Here is a 20,992-nt window from a genome sequence, read left to right as displayed (position 1 = left end):
AGCAGCAGCAATGTCTCCCACACATGGATCCAGTGAAGGAAGCGCTTCATTGACCTAACTAGGTCAGCCAAAGTGAGTACACTTACTCATCCTCCTACACTCCGTCTTCCACATCACCGCTCCTACCCCACAACTCATTCTGTACATGCCAACACTACTCTATCACATCACTCCTCACACCCACTCAAAGCTCATCCTCAACTTACCTACACTTACTCACCTCCCCAGTACTCATCCCACCACTACCACTCAACCCAGTCCTCATACAATGCCATGGCTCTGTCTCATACTCACCCTCTGAGGCATCTCTTTCACGGTCAGCCTCACCCAAACCAATGCATTCAGCGGTTGGCCATGTCACCATTCCTCACTCATGCCTCTCTACTTTCTCCCCTTATAGGAGAAGAGAGCCCAGAATGTACGGGAGAGAGCGAAGACCGGAGGGGGGCCACAACATCAGGTCATCCTCACGGGCGCGGAGCAGGAGGCTCTTGAAGTGAGCCGCACCCTCGAGTGCCACAGAGACTGCCACCCGACAAACGGCTGGTGACAGAACTTTAACATTCAGCACTCACAATAGCAAACGATGTTAACATGCCTTGCCATCTTCAGCACCTCAACATCTGTCATCATGCTTAATATTGCCTTCTGTTCTCTTTCAGGGTCTTTTGCGACTGCCGTGATGACGGAGGGCGATTCCTCAGAGGATCTGCCGGCCTCTGAGGGGGCACCGTCACATCTGAGCAAGCCATCCACCAGCGCAGATGCACACAACTTGGTGGGTCCCCGTCCTCACTTAGTTGGGGTTGCACATAGTGAGTCACCACACACGTGAGCACGAGCAGACACTGGAGGCAGGGGCAGCAGTGGAGAGTCCGCGTCGGTGGGAGCACTCTTCTCCAGGCTCTGCTCAGCTGGACACAGATGCTGAACCCTGGGGGCCATCCTTTAAAAGGAGGATAATCGAGGGGCAGCAGCACATTTGCGAGGTGCTGGAATAGGTGCCACGCGCACTCTCCGCAATCGCGCAGACGATGGAGGAGTGCAACTCCTGCATGAGTGGAATGGTGGCACAGGTACAGGAGGGAATCTCTGAGATACTCCCACAGGGACTTGAGGGCTTCTCTGAGATAGTTCCGTGGGTAAGTGCAGGAATGTCTGCGATGGAGGGAACTCTAGCCTCCATCGAGCTTCAAGCACGGCTCACCAATGAGTCCATTGAGACCCTGACAACGGCCCTTCGGACCCAGGGTGAGCAACTTTCTGTCGCCTTAAACAGGCAGGCAGATACACTAGCACTGGCCTTACAAGGCTTCACACATGTCCTCCAAACTGTCGTCCAGCAGGGTGGTAGGAATGATGTGGGCCTGGCCCAGGAGAGGGTTGATGGCGAAAGGGGACATGGAAATGGGGACGCCACTCAAAGCGCTTCTATGTCTCACCTGTTGCCCCCCTCTCAACCAGTATCCGCAGTGCTGCCTCCTCTCCAGGTGGTTGAGTCTGCCCCTGCACAGGTGCAGGTGGAGCAGTCCTTCGAGGGGCCCTCACGAGCACCGAAACCCAGAGGGCATAGGCCCAAAGCATCTAATCGGTCAGGGCATGACCAAGAGCAACCTGCCACTACCTCTGCTGCAGCCACAGGGGAAGCACCACGCAGGAGTACTCGGAAGCGTAAGGCAAAGGTTTGGTGAGCACAAAGGGGATGCACGAGGGTGTTTGACGGTTTGTCATGTTTTTTATTTATATTTGATTTTTGTAAATGGCACATTAAATATTATTATTGTCACCACTACTGCCACGTCTTTGCCATCTTGACTGGCTTGTGTAATAAGTCCCTTTCATGAGGTTCACTATGTACACCCATACTTGGTGCCACCCATTGGGTCACCCTACAGTGGGGTATGTGTAGTTGCACGACCATTTTGTGCAGGTGCCTGTGGCACAGCACTGTGTTGTGGAGCTCCACATGGCAGAGGCGTGCCTGGTGAGGCTGGTGATGTTGCTCGTCCTCGGATGAAGTGATGAATGCAGCTATGGCGCCCCCCCCCATCCTGACGGTGTGAGTTTGAGGGGGTCCACAAAGTAGGTAAATATGTTTGCACAGCAGAGTTTAGGGTATAAATTAATAATTTTGAGTGGAAAGACAAGGGTATTGCAGCCAAAACTTTGTCTGAAGTGACAGAGTGCCCTGCTGCAATAAATGCGGTATTCCCCCCAACTGTCACAAAAACCTTTGCATCTCCCACTGGCTGCTGGCTGAAACATGTCTGCTCCAACAGGGAGTGTTTCCCACAGCACGGGAAACACTCTGAGGATCCTTCAAAATTGCACCCCTGCCAAAATCTCCACTCAATGAGGTCTGTCAAGTACCTCAACTAGCTAAATAAGTATCTAAATTATCATCCCGCCGGCTTTAATTGCCGGTGGGAGTCCCGCATGCAGGAGCTGCGCGCGCACCCGTACTCGTCATTGGGGAATCTGGAAGCGAGCGTGTTGGAGCTGGGCTCCGAACCCACTCCGGGATTCCGCCATTTTTGGAGCCCCCCCACCCCCAACGCACCCTCAACATGTGTCAGTCACACTCCAGATGTCTCTGTTACAGATGCAAAACAATCTTTTTTTTTAAAAAAAGGCAGGCATCCATCAACAATCCTTCTGATCTAGTGGCTGAAATTTACAAGCAACACATTGACCGCTAATTCACCTCAGGAATTTACAACCAGCTACAATTACCTGGATGACCATAAAGAGTACTCGAGCACTTGCCTTAAAGGAACAGTTCAGGTTAGCAACTAAACATTACAACCATGCTCCAGGCCCCAAACTGCCCATTAGCATGCCACAGGAATTTTGCTGTTTCTTAATGTTCGCTCAGTCATTGGTACTTATAAGGCGAACACTGATGAAAAGCATTCTCATTTTGATGCACCTTTTCTTTGTTTCTTGCACTTATGGCTTAGATTATAAATGTTCAACCGAAAAGACTGAGCTTTGCTTTCACTGTAAATAATACATTCTTTAAAAAGAAAAAATATAATATTTAGAGAACCCTGTAAGGAGCCAAAAATCCTCTTCAAAATTGCAATTTCTGAATTATTTGTAATCTTCCAGAGTGTAAACAAACATTAAAATGTGGTCACATTATTTTCTAAATTATTTATTTAGAAATAGAAGAAATAAGGTCAGAGGGAATTTTTAAATCATTTCAAAATTTTATTGAAAATTTCGGGAGATTAAAGCACATTGGTATACAGTGGATCTCTATGTTGCCTCCAGCATTTCTGATGTGGTGATGCTCAATGATTTAATTTAAGTAATGGGTTGGAATATGAGAGAGCATGTCCTTGATCAACCTGCACCTCCATTATAAGCTAAATGCAACTAGAACTTACCTTTTGAACTCAGACTAGTGCCCAATTGGTTGGGTGGCATATTAATCTTCAAATGTACATGGCACATGGATTAAAACTCAAGCAATATGGCCGTCTTCCATAAATGTCCAAGAGCAGCAGGCACATGGGAACAACACCACCTGCACGTTCCCCTTCATCAATGACCTTCCTTCCATCATAAGGTCAGAAATGGGGATGTTCGCTGATTCATTGCACAGTGTTCAGTTCCATTCGCAACCCCTCAGATAATGAAGCAGTCTGAGCCCGTATGCAGCAAGACCTGGATGACATCCAGGCTTGGGCTCATAGTGGCAAGTAACATTCGTGCCAGACAAGTGCCAGGCAATGACCATCTCCAACAAGAGAGAGTCTAACCACCTCCCCTTGACATTCAACGGCATTACCATCGCCGAATCCCCCACCATCAACATCCTGGGGGTCACCATTGACCAGAAACTTAACTGGACCCAGCCAAATAAATACTGCGGCTACAAAAGCAGGTCAGGGGCTGGGTATTTTGCGGCGAGTGACTCACCTGCTGACTCCCCAAAGCCTTTCCACCATCTACAAGGCACAAGTCAGGAGTGTGATGGAATACTCTCCACTTGCCTGGATGAGTGCAGCTCCAACAACACTCAAGAAGCTCGACACCATCCAGGACAAAGCTGCCCGCTTGATTGGCACCCCATCCACCACCCTAAACATTCACTCCCTTCACCATCGGCGCACTGTGGCTGCAGTGTGTACCATCCCTGATGCACTGCAGCAACTCGCCAAGGCTTCTTCGACAGCACCTCCCAAACCCGCGACCTCTACCACCTAGAAGGACAAGAGCAGCAGGCAAATGGGAACAACACCACCTGCACGTTCCCCTCCAACTCACACACCATCCCGACTTGGAAATATATCGCCGTTCCTTCATCGTCGCTGGGTCAAAATCCTGGAACTCCCTTCCTAGCAGCACTATGGGAGAACCGTCACCACACGGACTGCAGCGGTTCAAGAAGGCGGCTCACCACCACCTTCTCAAAGGCGATTAGGGATGGGCAATAAATGCTGGTCTCGCCAGCGACACCCACATCCCATGAACGAATAAAATAAATAAATAAATAAATAAATGGGCAAGCATTTATAGAATTTAGATGAAATGTGTCATTATATTTTCTTTTAGAAAGCATTAAGTGAGGATCTTGCCCAGGTGGAAGATTCGATCTATTTGAAATTTTACATTATTTTCATTTTTCCAATGCAGTGACGACAAAAAGTGAGAAGTGGGTTCATGCTTCTAATCTTCCACTGTTTTCAGGTATCAGCCAATTTCCTGTGGTAAAGTACTGTGGACGGGCACTATTGCCAGAGAGTGAAAATTAGAGGTTTGGGGTCAAGTTGCTTGCCTGGATCTCTGCTGGCATTTGTTCATGAACTAGGGAAACCAGGGAATAAGGATAAATAGAGTGTTAGCCTTAAAATTTTAAATCAACAGAAATTGTGGAATATAGCAGCTTCAGGAATACAAATTAATATGGAAGGTTTCAGAATAAGGTTATCAAAATCTTTTTTTTTAGCATTTGCTCCAATTGCTAACAACATGTATTAATGGATTATGTAGTCACTAGAACCACTACAATTAGTTATTCTTAATAAATTAGCTGGAAAAAATAGTTGATCCAATTTGGATCCAATTATAGTATTGCCAACACACATAAATACAACATTATAACAGGTCCTATTTCATGCTCAATTCCTTCTCCTAGCCATGAGATTCTAATCACAACTCCATCTTGCACAACTGACCACAATTTGTACCATCATAGCTTTCAGTGGCAGAACCTTACATCTCAGATCATAGGAGGCTGCAGAATCCAAATAAGCAACTTGTTCTATTGACTGAAGCAACAAGAAGCATGCAAAGAGACAAAGATTAACCCTCAGCCTCTCTCTTCCCTCATTGTATTTCCTCCTTAACACAATAATTTATGCTGGAGTACAGACAACATTCAGTACCTTCAAGGCCCCAGAGGCTCCACAGGGATGTTTGGAAGCGGAAGATGTGGGTATGGTTCTTAATGAATACTTTGCATCTGTCTTCACAAAGGAGAGGGATGATGCAGGGATTGAAGTTAAGGAGGAGGAGTGTGAAATATTGGATGGGATAAATATAGTGAGTGAGGAAGTATTAAGGGGATTAGCATCTTTGAAAGTGGATAAATCGCCAGGGCCGGATGAAATGTATCCCAGGCTGCTAAAAGAAGCCAGGGAGGAAATAACGGAGGCTTTAACAATCATTTTCCAAACTTCACTGGATACAGGCGTAGTGCCGGAGGATTGGAGGACTGCTAACATTGTACCGTTGTTTAAAAAGGGAGCGAAGGATAGACAGAGTAATTACAGGCCAGTCAGCCTAACCTCGGTGGTGGGCAAATTATTGGAATCAATTCTGAGGGACAGGATAAACTGTTACTTAGAAAGGCACGGACTAATCAAGGACAATCAGCACAGATTTGTTAAGGGGAGGTCATGTCTGACTAACTTGATTGAATTTTTCAAGGAGGTGACAAGGAGGATCGATGAGAGTAGAGCAATTGATGTAGTCGACATGGATTTTAGCAAGGCTTTTGACAAGGTCCCACATGGCAGATTAGTCAAAAAAAGTGAAGGCCCATGGGATCCAAGGGAATGTGACAAATTGGATCCAAAATTGGCTCAGTGGCAGGAAGCAAAGGGTTATAGTCCACGGGTATTTTTGCGACTGGAAGGCTGTTTCCAGTGGGGTGCCGCAGGAGATGGTCATTGCCTGGCACTTATCTGGCGCGAATGTTACTTGCCACTTATGAGCCCAAGCCTGGATGTTGTCCAGGTCTTGCTGCATGCGGGCTCGGACTGCTTCATTATCTGAGGGGTTGCGAATGGAACTGAACACTGTGCAGTCATCAGCGAACATCCCCATTTCTGACCTTATGATGGAGGGAAGGTCATTGATGAAGCAGCTGAAGATGGTTGGTCCTAGGACACTTCCCTAGGACTTAAACGTAGGGGGCATGATTAAGAAATTTGAGGATGACACAAAGATAGGTCATGTGGTTGATAGTGAGGAGGATAGCTGTAGACTGCAGAAAGATATCAATGGACTGGTCAGATGGGCAGAAAAGTGGCAAATGGAGTTCAATCTGGAGAAGTGTGAGGTAATGCATTTAGAGAAAGCAAACAAGGCCAGGGAATACACAATAAATGGGAGGATACTGAGAGGTGTAGAGGAACTGAGGGACCTTGGAGTACATGTCCACAGATCCCTGATGGTAGCAAGACAGGTAGATAAGGTGGTTAAGAAGGCATGTGGAATGCCGAGGCATAGAACATAAAAGCAGGGATGTTATGCTGGAACTGTATAAAACACTAGTTAGGCCACAGCTTGAGTACTGCGCACAGTTCTGGTCACCACATTACAGGAAGGATGTAATTGCACTAGAGAGGGTGCAGAGGAGATTTACGTGGATGTTGCCAGGACTGGAGAATTTTAGCTATGCTGACAGATTGGATAGGCTGGGGTTGTTTTCCTTGAAATTGAGGAGGCTGAGGGGTGATTTGATTGAGGTGTACAAAATTATGAGGGGCCTAGATAGAATGGATGGGAAAAACGTATTTCCCTTAGCGGAGGGGTCAATAACCAGGGGGCATAGATTTAAAGTGATTGGTAAAAGGATTAGAACGTAAATGAGGAAAAATGTTTTCACCCAGAGGGCGGTGGGGGTCTGGAACTCACTGCCTGAGAGGGTGGTAGAGGCAGAAACCCTCACCTCATTTAAAAAATACCTGGATGTGCACCTGAAGAGCCATGACCTGCAGGGCTGCGGACCAAATGTGGGAAAGTGGGATTAGGCTGGGTGGCTTGTTTCTCAGCCTGCGCGGACTCGATGGGCCGAATGGCCTCCTTCTGTGCCGTAAATTTTATATGATTCTATGACTGCGTCAAGTGGTATCTGTAGCAAAGAAAGAGATAAATTGAAGGCTGATTCCTTTTGTAGTTTTAATAAGTTATGAAATCCAAAGAAAAAGTTTACTCAGCTGTTGCTCAGTTGGTAGCACTCTCACCTCTGAGTCAGAAGGTTGCTGGTTCAGGTCCTATTCCAAAGACTTGAACACATCATCCAGGCTGACACTCCAATGCAGTATTGAGGGAGTGCTGCATTGTCAGAGGTGCCGTCTTTTGGATGAGACGTTAAACCAATGCCCCATCTGCCCTCTCAGGTGGGCGTAAAAGATCCCATGGCACTATTCGAAGATGAGCAGGGGCGTTCTCCCCAGATTATCTGTTCATTATCACATTGCTGATTGTGGGACCTTGCTGTGTGCAAATTGGCTGTCGCTTTTCCTACATTACAACAATGACCAAACTTCAAAGGTACTTCATTGGTTGTAAAGCACTTTGGGACATCCTGAGGTTGTGAAAGCCGTTATATAAATGCAAGTCTTTCTTTCTTTCAGAGCACAAACCCGTACATTTCAGAACTGTGGTATCAAGTGCCAATTAATGAAATATCCTTTTTGGCAATAAAGGTCAGATAAAAGTCTTTAAGATAATTAATTGCTCCTAAGTAACCAATGATTTTTGACACCCAACAACTACTTAGAGAACAGTTTCTCCCCTTTCCCTATATTACAACAGTGACTGCACTTCAAACATACTTCGTTGACTGTGAAGTGCTTTGGGATGTCCTGAGGCACCATATAAATAGCAAGTTCTTTCTTTCTTTCTTTTGCATCCATTTCAGTTCCCTTGCCCTCTTTGCTGTGAGCCATTTTGTAAGCCAAGAGTGAAGCCGGGAAACCTGCTTCGTATGCTCTCTTGAGCCAGTTCTGTAGTGGTGTATAAGAATAGCACCAAATGACCTAGTGGTCAGTTTTCTAAGGAGAAATCATAGTATTATGATATGGTACAGCACAGGAGGAGGCCATTCGGCCCATTGTGCCTGTGCCGGCTCTTTGTAAAACCTATCCAATTAGCCCCACTCCCCTTGCCTTCTTTGCCATGAGCCATTCTGCAGGCCAAGGGTTTGGCTTCTGCTCACTGCTCCACTTTGAAAGCGCAGCAAGAATGGAAACATACCACATCAGGAACCTGCATATTAGCATTTCATTCCTTAAAGCACTAAATGCTACGCCACCACCTGCACAGAATTCTTAAATGTGCAGCAAACTTGGAAGTACTAGGACAATCCCTCCATTTCCTCGAAATTCATGCCTGAATGCAGCCATGAGTTACTATGCTAAGCATTTGCAGATTTAAAAAATGAAAAAGAAATAGCCTGAGACTAATTTTCCTCCATGGAGTGTTTATCCAGTCCTGGATGAGTCGAAATTTCCTACAGTTAAATATTGGGAAGACTAAAGCCACTGTCTTTGGGCCCCACCAAAAACTCTGTTCTATAGCCACCGATTCCATCCATCTCCTTGGCCACTGTCTCAGGCAACTATGACGTCCTACTTGACCCTGAGCTGAGCATCCCATATCTTCTTCATCACAAAGACCTCTCTGTAATATTGCCCATCTCGGCCACAGCCCAACTGCTGCTGAAATCCTCATCCATACTTTTGTTACCTCCAGACTTGACTTGATGTTCAAATCCTTCAATGGCCTCACCCCTACCTATCTCTGTAACCTCTCCCAGCCCTACAACCCTCCAAGAACTCTGCATTCCTTCAATTCTGGTCTCTTGTGCATCCCCATTTTCTTCGCTCCACCATTGCCCACTGTAACGTCAGACATCTAGACCTTAAGCTCTGGAATTCCCTCCCTAAACCTCTCCACCTTTCTCTCCTCTTTTAAGGCGCACCTTAAAACCTACCTCTCTGACCAAGCTTTTGGTCACCTGTCCTAATGTCTACTTCTTTGGCTGGTGTCAATTTTTGTCAGATTATGGTCCTGTGAAGTACCTTGGGACATTTTACTACATTAAAGGTGCTATGTAAATGCAAGTTGTTGTTGTTATAACCTTTGGGTTTTAATTCAGAATTAAAGTATCACAGAGAAGGCACACAGTTCATCATGATCCCATGCTTTTAGGGCTGAAGAAGGTGATGGAAGTAAGTTGGGCAAGGTCCTGGAGGGATTTATAAATTAATGCATTGGGGACAGGGAGCCATTGGAAATTGCTAAGGATGCATGTGATGGGTGAGAAGGACTTAATGTGGGACAAGATACAGAGAGCAGAGTTTTAGATGACTTGGAATTTATGTTGGGTGGTGCTTGGGAGGTTGTGGGGGGAGGGGAGAGAAGAGCATTGGTGAAGTCTGGAGATGACGCAGATGTGGTGAAGGTTTTCAGCAGCAGTGGAGTGATACATGAATGGGGTGGGTGCTGTTATAGAGAGGAAATAGGCAGCAAGTCAGCAATTGATTGGTTACAAGGCAAATATATTTTTGGTGGTCACATTTTCCCTATGTCCCCCCCATTGGTCGACTGTATCCCTGTACCCACATTAATTGGGGAAGCAAGGCAGTCTAGCCTGCAGATGTCTCCTCATATAATGTCAGTATCACTCTTTAGTTGACCAGACAAGAGATGCAAACACATTCAGCTTAACTAACATTGGTGAACCATGCCACTTAAGACTGAGTGTAGCGATCATTCAAAACTTCGATTCAAACTCACCGTCTTATGATGCCACTTTTGTATTGCTCCTCTGACTCTGGAATCACTGAAAAATTTAACAGCTCTGAATGACAATGTAACTATGTGTCCAGTTGAAACTGAGATCCATTGCATGCTGTATAACTGCAGCCTCAGGCAGAAGTCCAGCACTCTCGTACTATAACTACCAGACGGCCTTTTTTGTATGGTCAGCCAGGTGTCTGATGGGTGTAGAAACCCATCACCATGTTTAAAAGTCTCCAATTCAAGTAACTGAAAAATCTACAGTCACCTATAGGTTTCTATTTTCCTAATGTGGAACATAGCCCACTTACTCAAATCCGCAAAAGTTAGGTGCAGGTTAACAGGATCATATCTTAGGAGTCCCCAAGTGTGTGTGGGGGTACTGCTGGAGTATTCACAGCGAGAATTACAAAGCTTACCAGAACAGATCACTAGCCAGGACTTTTCTTACCCAGCTGCTTCCTTATTGCGCTAAATAAGAGAAAAATACTTTATAACTGCATTCTCTCTGTTCACGATTTAAATTTGTGACAATTTTATAAGATTAACTCACTTTCTGTGGTTTGCTACTTAGCTCTTTGAATACTGAAAAAGGATTTTAGTGTCAAAAGTAAAGCTACACTCAAAGCCTCAGATGAGATCAGGGTTGTGAAAGGCAAATTTAGGACAGACGTCAGGAAGTATGTCTTTACACAGAGTTAGATCAACAGCTGGAACAAATTGCCAGAAAGAGTGATTGAGGCCAGGACACTGGACTCATTTAAGAAACAGTAAGATGCTCTAATGGGGAGACAGCATGGTTGCTGTCCTGATAGGATGAGATCAGATGTGCTGAAGGGCCTTCTTCATCTTATCTAATTTTGTGACCTTGTGCTAAGATCACAGTAATTAATGTCACAAAATTAAAAGCTCCATTTTATCCCAACCACTAAAATGCAAATAGAGGAACAAAAGCAATAAGATCGCATAATGCTTGGTAGCATAGTCTTATCCTGTCCCATTGATATGCTCTTGGTTTCTCTCTGTGTAAAAGATTATAGGATTCTGGGAGTGCTAGAGAGTTAATTCAGTGATCCCATGCTCCCAGCAGGAAGCTCGACTCAAAGGGAGCATGGGTCAGAGGATCAGCACTACATTGTTGCCACCCTATCTCCAACTGAACAAGCTGGGGCTCTTCTCTCTAGAAAAGGGAAGGCTGAAGGGTGACCTGATTGAGGTCTTTAAGATAATGAAAGGGTTTGATAGGGTAGACATAGAGAAAATGTTTCCACTTGTGGGGGAGTCCAAAACTAGAGGTCATAAATATAAAACAGTTGCTAATAAATCCAATAGGGAATTCAGGAGAAACTTCTTTACCCAAAGGGTGGTAAGAATGTGGAATATGCTACCACAAGGAGTAGTTGAGGCAAATAGCATAGGTGCATTTAAGGGGAAACTAGATAAGCACATGAGGGAAAAAGGAATAGAAGGATATGCTGATGGGGTTGGATGAAGTAGGCAGGGAGGTGGCTCGTGTGGAGCATTAACGCTGGCATAGACCAGTTGGGCCGAATGGCCTGTTTCTGTGCTGTAGTTTCGATGTAACTCGATGATGCTCCTTATAAGCATAGCTCCCCACTGGGACACAGGATCGGTGAATTTAATCACAGATGTTTAAACTGTACTTGATAAAGCTCAGTAAGAAAAATATACATTTAATGATTTTTGATAATGTGTGAAATACCAAATTGCAGTCTTAACAAAACTTAATTGAAGTTAAATACTATAGTGTGACCATTAATCCTAATATACCCAAGCCCAGAAATGGGAAAATAAAATTTATAGCTGGATTTGTATAATTTAAGTGCAATGATACAAGTTAACATAAGCCTCTGAGCCAGAAGCTTGTGGGTTCAGTACCTATTCAGGACTTGAGCACATAATCTAGGCTGACACCTCAGTGCAGTATCGAGAGCAATAAGAGTCAACCATCTAGTGTGGGGCTGGAGTCACGTATAGGCCAGACTGGGTAGGGGTGGCACTAGGCCAGAGCATGATGCAGACATTGGCCAAGAGGATGTTGCTACAGACATACCACTGCAACCAAGAAAACTGATGCACCAGGCACTCGGCCAGGATCAGTTAAGTACCGCAGCTGCTCCTTTGAGGAACCCTGCTATCCACGTTACATCAAAAAAATAGCTCCAAGCATCTTCTGCCATGCTGTCCCCTGCTCTTCCTCAAATATCATCAGTAGCTATCCTTTGCTGTGCCGCTTCCTTGTCCTACACAATCAGATACAAACTCTGAACAAAGTTCAAATAAAGTGCCACCAATTTATTAGTCTATTTATCTCATGTTTTAGTGATGTGTGTTTTCCCGCAGTGTCTCTACAGGTGTATTGTGTGACTTCTAACTACTAACCTCTAACTTTTTCTGAGTGAATCCCCAGGGAATTCCTTAAGTGTACTGCCTGGCTGCTGGCCTTCAGTAGGAGCATTTGTCTTTCTGGTGGCCCCATACCTCCTTGCACTGGTTAATAAGATGGCACTGCAGCTGAGTCAGTCACATCCGTTGCTGCTGTGGCTCTCTGGTCCTGTCTGCTTTCTGGCACATCAAATGTCACTTGCAAAAAATCGCTGAATGAATGAGATGTAGTGTTGCTCTAAGACATTAATCTCATCCCTGCCTACTCCAGCCATAACCCTGCTGTTGGGCACTTCCACAGCATGTGCACTGATTTGCATGGGAGCAGACCTGGGGACAGCACTGAGGTCTGTGATGCCTTGCATCAAGGTTCACTCCATTCAGTGACCCAGTGTGTTGAAACTGGACAAAAGATCATCTTGTAGATTGGAGATCAGGGACTCTATAGCAGCAGTCTGAGCATTTGCAAGAGATATTGCCACTAGGCTCAGAACTTGTGTCAAAGGGCACTTGGTTGGCAATGCCCTTGGAATTGCCATATGCTCAATGGTAGAGTGCAATGCAGACAATCCTTTTTGCATGAATGCACATATGCAGCTAGCAGACTCCTCCAAACACCTATGAAGATCTTGCATTGTATTTTTGAAAGACTCAAGTGACTCCTGCAGTTGATCATGTTCAGATAGCAATCTTTTTGATATTCAGATACTGTGAGGTCTGAATCCCTAGGCACTGTAGCTGAGAAAGGAATTAATTGGATTTCCAGGCAGCAGGTATGTGTTGCTTCTCTGTCACCACCACTTAATCCTCCTCACATTCGGACTGTGACTCACCTAGAACTACCTCTTCTAGTTCACTATCCATATCTTCCAGAGTGTCTGTAGCTCTGCTAGTGCTTGTGAAAGTTGCTCAGTGATTCAGGGTGCTGTGAAGTGCTGGCTCACTCGGGGTCACTAGCAATACTGGCAGACTATTCTTCAAGCCTACAATAACTGAAGAGTAACATATATCATAATACTGGTTCCAACAGACACTTTCAAACAGTGCTTGCATTGCAATATACTGTGTGATGTTTTTCTGATTGATTGAGTGTATGTTATTGTGTGAGTGATTGAGTGGAGGGGACAAAGCATGACAAAAGCAGGATGGTACTAGGCTAAATTTGGAGGAGGACTCCAGCTTCACTCTTCCCTACTCCCTCAATGTCCCCATACCTAAACATGTGCAAGGAGGCCCACCTCAAAGGGAATCAGTCAAGTGTTTGTAATTTCTGGGCTCTCTTCCAGTTCATTAAATGCCATCTTCTTCTGCAAGCAGAGAACTTGTCTTCCAATATACTGCAAGTTTAAGGACTATATACCATGACAAACGTGCCCAACCTGCTCGCTATCCTTTGTGTCAGTAAAAAGAAATGCATCAGGTTATGTTAGAAGGATATGCTGTGTGTGTGAAGGCCCTTTTAAGATTTCAGTTTGACAACCTTTTCAGATGTAAGTTGCAGCTTAAATTTGTGCACTGTGCCGTGGCTTTGCATGGTAAGCATTGAAAGAGGTTGAATGCTTCGAATGTAGCAGGAGGGAAATAGTAACAGATTATGAGGAAACACTATAACATGCATACTCGAGGCAGCTACTTGGCATGGAAAACTGTTCAGTAGTCTTACCTTGCAGCTTTCTTCAGGTCTACCATCTTCTTCCAAATTTGGAGCCAGGTCCTCTTGGTGGTACAGGAAACACTGACTTTGTCCTGTCAGGCTTGCTGTGCCATTTCTTTGGAGGGTGCCTTCAGTAATGAAGAAGAAAGCCTTCCTTTCCTGCAGCATGATCAAATCTAGCGGGGCAGATAGAGAAGCTTCTATTTTCTTGGAAGTTTCCCCCAGAAGCACCTTCCCTGCTGTCCCAAGCAAGAATGCTGCAGTTTAAATGGCCGCTAAGTGGAATTTCCAGGCTGGCCATCAAGCATATCCCCACCAACCCTGTAACACTGTGCTGGGCTAAAATTGTTGCACTTTCCTAACTGTTATAAATAATACACATTCAGCAATTATTGTTTTGCCTGTTATCCATTCTCAAATACTTTCTGGTACAGATTTTTATTTAATTAAGCTGATTGTACGGCAAAATTCAAACACTACTATATGGTAGAGGATATAATAGTATAAACATAATCACTCCTGAAGTAGTTTATGCAGTTAAATTTGCATCTCTAAACTGTGGCTAATTATGAAATATATTTCAAAAGAGGCTACAAGTAAATTGAATTACAACGATACAATAGAAATGCATTTCTCTCAGTAAGTTCAATCATGTTAAAATGTTATATTGTACTGTAGTTATAGAAATATTTTCCTAATTACAGGAGGAAAGCTACAGCTTCAGTAAATCGCATGAAAAACTCCATTTACTCACAGATGAAGAGGTTAGTAACTTTCTAATTGTGCAAATTCTTCCCTATCTATTATACCGATCCACCAATCTATCCATCTGTTTATCTATCTATCTAAATTCATTTATAAGTCTGTTTATTGATCTTGTTTCTGCCTGTCTATCTATCTATCTGTCTATCTATTTGTCTTAGGTGTCAGCCTTGCTCAGTGGTAGCACGCTAGCCTCTAGATCAAAAGGTCGTGGGTTCAAGCCCCACGCCAGAGACTTGAGCACGTAATCTAGGCTGGCACTTCAGTGCAGTATTGGGTACAGTGTAGTCTTTCAGATGAGAGGTTAAACAGAAGCCCCATCTGCCCTCTCAAGCAGACATAAAAGATCCCACAGCACTATTCGAAGGATTACAATTACAAGAATGTTCAGCACAGAAACAGGCCAAACGGCCCAACAGGTCCATGCAGGTGTTTATGCTCCACACAAGCCTCCTCCCTCCCAACTTCATCTAACCCTATCAGCATATCCTTCTATTCCTTTCTCCCTCATGTGTTTATCTAGCTTTCCCTTAAATGCATCTATGCGAATCGCCTCAACTACTCTTTGTTATAGCGAGTTCCACATTCTAACCACTCTCTACTCAAAAAAGTTTCTCCCGAATCCCCTATTGGATTTATTAGTTCTGGTCTCCCCCGCAAGTGGAAAAATCTTCTCTACGTCTACTCTATCAACCCTTTCATAATCTTAAAGACCTCTATCCAATCACTCTTCGGACTTCTCTTTTCCAGAGAAAAGAGCCCCAGCCTGCTCAATCTTTCCTGATGGGTATAACCTTTCAGTTCTGGTATCATCCTAGTAATTCTTTTTTGCACTTTCTTCAGTGTCTCTATATAATATGGAAACCAGAACTGTTCACAGTACTCCACATGTGGTCTAACCAAAGTTCTATACAAGTTTGACATAACTTCCCTGCTTTTCAATTCTAACCTATCCCTCTAGAAATGAACCCCAGTGCTTGGTTTACTTTTTTTATGGTCTTATTAACCTGTGTCGCTACTTTCAGTGATTTGTATATCTGCACCTCCAGATCCCTCTGCTCCTCTACCCCATTTAGACTCTAATTATCCAAGCAATATGTGGCCCCCTTATTCTTTCTACCAAAATCTAAGAATAGAGGCAGCTATACTATTAATCCATCTCAGCAGTGCCCAAGACACAGTCTGCAGGCCAAATTCAGCTCACTAACCCCTGTGATGAAGCTCCTTCTGTTCCTTTCTTCTTTGCATTTGGGCACAAAGCCGACTTCAGCAGCTTTCAGCTTCAATTCTTTAAAGCCTCTGGAAAACAGCAAGGGAGTTCTCCCAGTATCCTGGGCAACATTTATCCCTCAACCATCATCACTAATAACAGATGATCTGGTCATTTATTTCATTGCTGTTTTTGGGACCTTGCTGTGCCCAAATTGGCTGCTGCATTTTCTACATTACAACAATAACTACACATTCCCCAAAACACTCCACAAGCCCAAATTGGGATTTAGTTTCCAATACTTCTGCAATAACAATATTTCTGTTTTGTATAAAGATTTATATATTAAAGTTACAACAGGTCACCATCAGCATATTAGTTAATCTTAATTTGGTTCGATGGATAGTTTCCTTTAATAATGGGGTTTTGAACTGGAGTTTAAAAGGTAATTTTACAAGGCTACACTGGTGCCGTGGAACCTCACTAGCTGTGGGTGCAGTTCATAAAATGTGGGTTAGAACGTTATAGCCCTATCTCTGACTCACGCTTGCCACTAGCAAGTGAAAAGCAGTGAAGCCTTGTAAATTTCCCATTAGGTCTTAGGATATAGTTATACTACACTGGCATGTAAATAGCAGGGTATCTCTGTAGTCAAGTCCCGATTTGAATGAATGCATTGAAGCCAAGCAATCTGAGACCCTCTTCAGGAACCTCTTCACTTGAGTTTAACACCATGTGTAGGATAATTCCGATGCCAGGTTTCAAGCCAGGTTTAAAAAGTGCCCAAAGTGGCACATTGGACCCCCTGTGTAATTTATGAATTTATTTCAGTGTCCTTTTTAATGTTATAAGGATGTTATAATGCTCCTGCCCAAGCATCCACAACAAAACAATTTTTTTTGCAAACAGAACCCTACAAATGTGTGTAAACTGAACTTTGCATTCAGCAGCCATCACTCTCAGACCAATACTGCAGTATTATCACAGCCTTTAAGCAACTGCTTTGTGCTTCTGAAAAGTTTGGAATAAGCAAGATCAGTCTGTTCTATCAAACCATCATGATTGTCAGATGACTGCAGCCCGGTTTCATTTCCCAATCACTCTCGGCCAGAATATCTTAAAAGTTCGAAAGTAACATGGAAAGCAAAATTGTCACAGTAAAAGTGATTGAATTATTGCATTTAGAACAGAACAGGTTTTCTTGCAAGCGACATAAGGGTAGAAATTACTGCCATCAGTGTTATTGTTCAAACACAACACACTAAAGTCTTCGTTCTCAAAAGCAAAATACTGCGGATGCTGGAAATCTGAAATAAAAATAGAAAATGCTGGAAAAGCTCAGCAAGTCAGGCAGCATCTGTGGAGAAAGAAACAGAGTTAACGTTTCAGGTCGATGACCCTTCATCAGAACTGGAAAAAGTTTGAACTCAGCAATATCCAAGGGCTGGGATTCATAGTCAATCATGTGAAATCCCAACTGCAACCCAAAGAGGAGTCAACATTCTTCCTGGTATTATTTCAGACAGTATTTAAAACAATAATTTGGTTCAGCCAAAAAAGGCATTGCAAAAGTTCATGATGCAGTAAATACTTCCAAAAGAAAATTTCAGGACAAGCAGACCCTGGATGTTCCAGGACTGAATCTGACAGATAAAGACCCAAAGAGACCTCAATTAAGGATAGATTTTCAAATTAGGTCCTTAGACCCAGGAGGTTCAGGAACAAATCCTGGGGAATCTGCACGGCCATCAAATTTCTGTCCCTCTCATCAGATTTCTGTATTTTTTTTGTAATTATTGACTTACTAACATTATTTTTGTGGCGATATGCTAATTTAAAAGAATACTTTCTGCAATGATGCAAATTTTCCTTTCAGTAGTTAACACCATCTTCTGATGGTTAGGGGCAGTCCCTGGTGTCAGTATTTGCAGGAGATCCACCACACAGAAAGGTTTGAAAATCACTGTTCCAAACTATAATATTGCTCTTTTTAAAAATTGGTTAGATTAGGTTAACACAGTCTAATAACCAAATAGTGAAAAGGCAAACTTGCAGCTTCACAATCGTATAATTATTTAAATACTGTAGAATGTTAGAGTATAGAAAAAGGCTATTTGCCCCTTAAATCTGCAGATGACCCACCTAGTCTAACCTTACTCTCCAGCTCAGTCCCCATACCCTTTTAGTACTCCTCTTTTTCAAGCAACTATCTAATTTCTTTTTAGAAGAATTTATGGAGTCTACTTCAATTATAACTACCCTCTGTGTCAAGAAATTTTTTCAAACCTCTCATTTAATTTTCTTTGTGAAATCTTAAATTTGTGCCTTCTCATTATATATCAGTATGTAATAATAGACTAACAAACATGCAGCATGATGTTTATATTTATGTTTTTCTAACAATTAATCATATATTAACATATAAGCCACAGATGTTGATAAGCAGGATTACATCAACAATGGTGTCATGCATCTGGCTGCATGGTAAATCCGAAAGGCTTTAATTCATTACCTTTAAGGCATCAGGTTCAAGCTCCCCAGAAGCTAGCATTCCAGACCTGTATGTAATGCATGTGAACAATTCCATGCATCTTCAACTGGATTACTGGTTCCCTTTTGGAAAAGAGAAATTCACACCATAGTTTTAGCAGGGACTTTGGACTTACTGCTGTCCAGTTCATGGAGAAATGATGGTGTCTGAGTTTCATAGCTTAAGTGTGCGTCATATTCATACAAATTTAGACACAGGTCCAAAATCTAAAATCTATTTTGTTGCTTGATCATGAAATTACCTTATCTATATTTTCATGAGACTGCAAAAAAGAAACAAGGTCAATCTTGCCCTTATTCTTTCCCCCTCCGCACCCCCCATAGGCAGCTGCACAACTCGCATTATTCATTGTTTCTCTGATCAGGTTTAAAATAAAAATAAACTCAGAGAAATTTCCAGTTTAGCCTCCAAGCTGGAATGGAGGCAAATGGCTAAATGGAGAAGTGTAAAGAGGGACGCAAAAAGCAAGGGCATTATTTACAATAGAATAACATCATTTTTTTTTAAAAGGGTCAAACCCGAACTGTTTTTTTTCTTTACAGATGTTGACTGGTCTGCTGTGTATTATTTTAAAATAATCAGTTATTGACCGTAATTATTAGATTAGTAAAATATTTTATCAGCATTAGTTGTTCCTGGTACTATATAATTGAAAACATTTAATTAATCCACGTGTAACAAGTAAAGTTTAAGTGCTTTGGACATGATCTGTTGATACAAATTGGACGAGCAAATGTTTACAAAGGAAATTACTTGATTTGCTCTTGGAAAATTACCTTTGTTACAAAATATATTAAAAACAGGAGAGCCAAAATGACTCTCCCACAGGAAAGCTGAGGACAATTTATTAGCAGTATTGTACTGTGGAAATAAGATACCGTGTGTTAGCATTGTAGTCTCATGTTGTTCCTGTTTAGTAGGCCAAGAAATGTTAACAGCCTCCATGCAATTAATAAAAAGGGCAAATTATTTGTAGAGTTTTGTAGCAACAGCACTGTGATATCATTAGTGAAAGAGTGAAACTGTGCAACCAACACTGTTTTAAACAGTGCCATTCCTTTATAGATCAGTAACTGATGCCTTTGTTGTGCTGTACATAAAGTGAGAGACAGACAATCCCATTATTGTATTGTAATCAGGCAGAATAGAAAGAGGAGATAGTATATGATTTAACACTTGAGGAAACAGCTGTTGGGAAAGTATACACCATTATCAAGATGCTGTTTTGTTTGCGGTATGTGATTTGGTAATGACTCGGTAAAGTAAAAAGTATATAAACTAAATTTCCAAGGGTTTCAGGCAATAAAGGTTTATGTTCATTGTGGTTCCGGCAAGTAACACAGTATCTAATGCCATACAATCTAGACAGCAAACCTAATCACAATAAATCAACACGTTGTATTTTTATTACGTGACTGTAGTTTACTTTCAACACGTTGTTTGGGGCAATTATTATTTTATTCACCTGAAGAACCAAGATAAATTTCACATGAACCTCCACCCATCTTTTCTTTGACATCCTGAAATCTCATTATTAGGTAAAATTTTGTTCCCATCCTAAAATGTGTTGATGGAAATTAGCAAAAAGTAAAATTTAGCATGTTAGGCCTATCAAGGCCAAATTCTAGCAGAATTATATGTGGGGTGGGGAGGATATTAAAAAAACTGAATCCGAAACGTCAGAGCTATATAAAAGAGCAAAATTTCAAAGGGAAAGTACAGAACAATTTTCAGCCAGCGCACGGGTACAGCAACTATTGTCAAATATCTTTCAGTACAGCAGAGGACAGGATGGCTGGGAAACACAGATAGCTTGGAGTCATACAATTTGCAAATAAACTACCCCAGCTAGCGAATCTGTCACAACAGAGTCAGCAACATGGGCACGTTGAAGAAACAGTAGATGAGGAAGCTAAGGCTCAGCAGTGATGCAGACACTGATGTGCCACTTGGTCTATAAAGATCTGTATCAATTAGTTGGTAATCTGATCAACTACTTGAAGTTGGGATATTAAATATATTGGTTATCAAGCTGAACATACAGAGATCATGCTCATTAGACCACTGTCCAAAGTGAACGTGTGGATCATCTAATAGGAACAGTCCACCAAACTCAAAGGAGTCAATGGTGGTAGACCTTGAAGGTGAGGTTCACCAGGGACCACTGATCATTGCTTTCTGATATCCTTTTAGTTCATGCAGCTACAAGACAGCACCACTAAAGGGGCAAACGGAGCTTATATAGTTGGAATGTGAACACCTCATAATAGATTTACTCAAGGAAGCAATTCTGGAAAAATAGTCAACCTGATATCAATGATCATAATATGCATAGGTATGTAAAGGTCACCCACAACACCTTTCT

At 42.8% G+C, this 20,992-nt stretch overlaps 1 protein-coding gene across 2 annotated transcripts in view; it reads left to right on the top strand.

Annotated features, from left to right (window-relative positions):
* Nucleotides 1-20,992, top strand: part of LOC137335234 (phosphoprotein associated with glycosphingolipid-enriched microdomains 1-like) — an 82,453-nt gene that overhangs the window by 56,558 nt on the left and 4,903 nt on the right. For both annotated transcript variants that reach the window (XM_068000486.1, XM_068000485.1), the window contains exon 7: nucleotides 14,809-14,868. In XM_068000486.1, the coding sequence (XP_067856587.1) occupies nucleotides 14,809-14,868 (60 nt within the window). The remainder of the gene's footprint in view (nucleotides 1-14,808; nucleotides 14,869-20,992) is intronic.

The sequence above is a fragment of the Heptranchias perlo genome, chromosome 19 (genome assembly GCF_035084215.1).
Source record: "Heptranchias perlo isolate sHepPer1 chromosome 19, sHepPer1.hap1, whole genome shotgun sequence".
Lineage (NCBI taxonomy): Eukaryota > Metazoa > Chordata > Chondrichthyes > Hexanchiformes > Hexanchidae > Heptranchias > Heptranchias perlo.
Note: the sequence above shows the minus strand (reverse complement) of the source record. Positions and strands in the feature narration are given on the sequence as shown.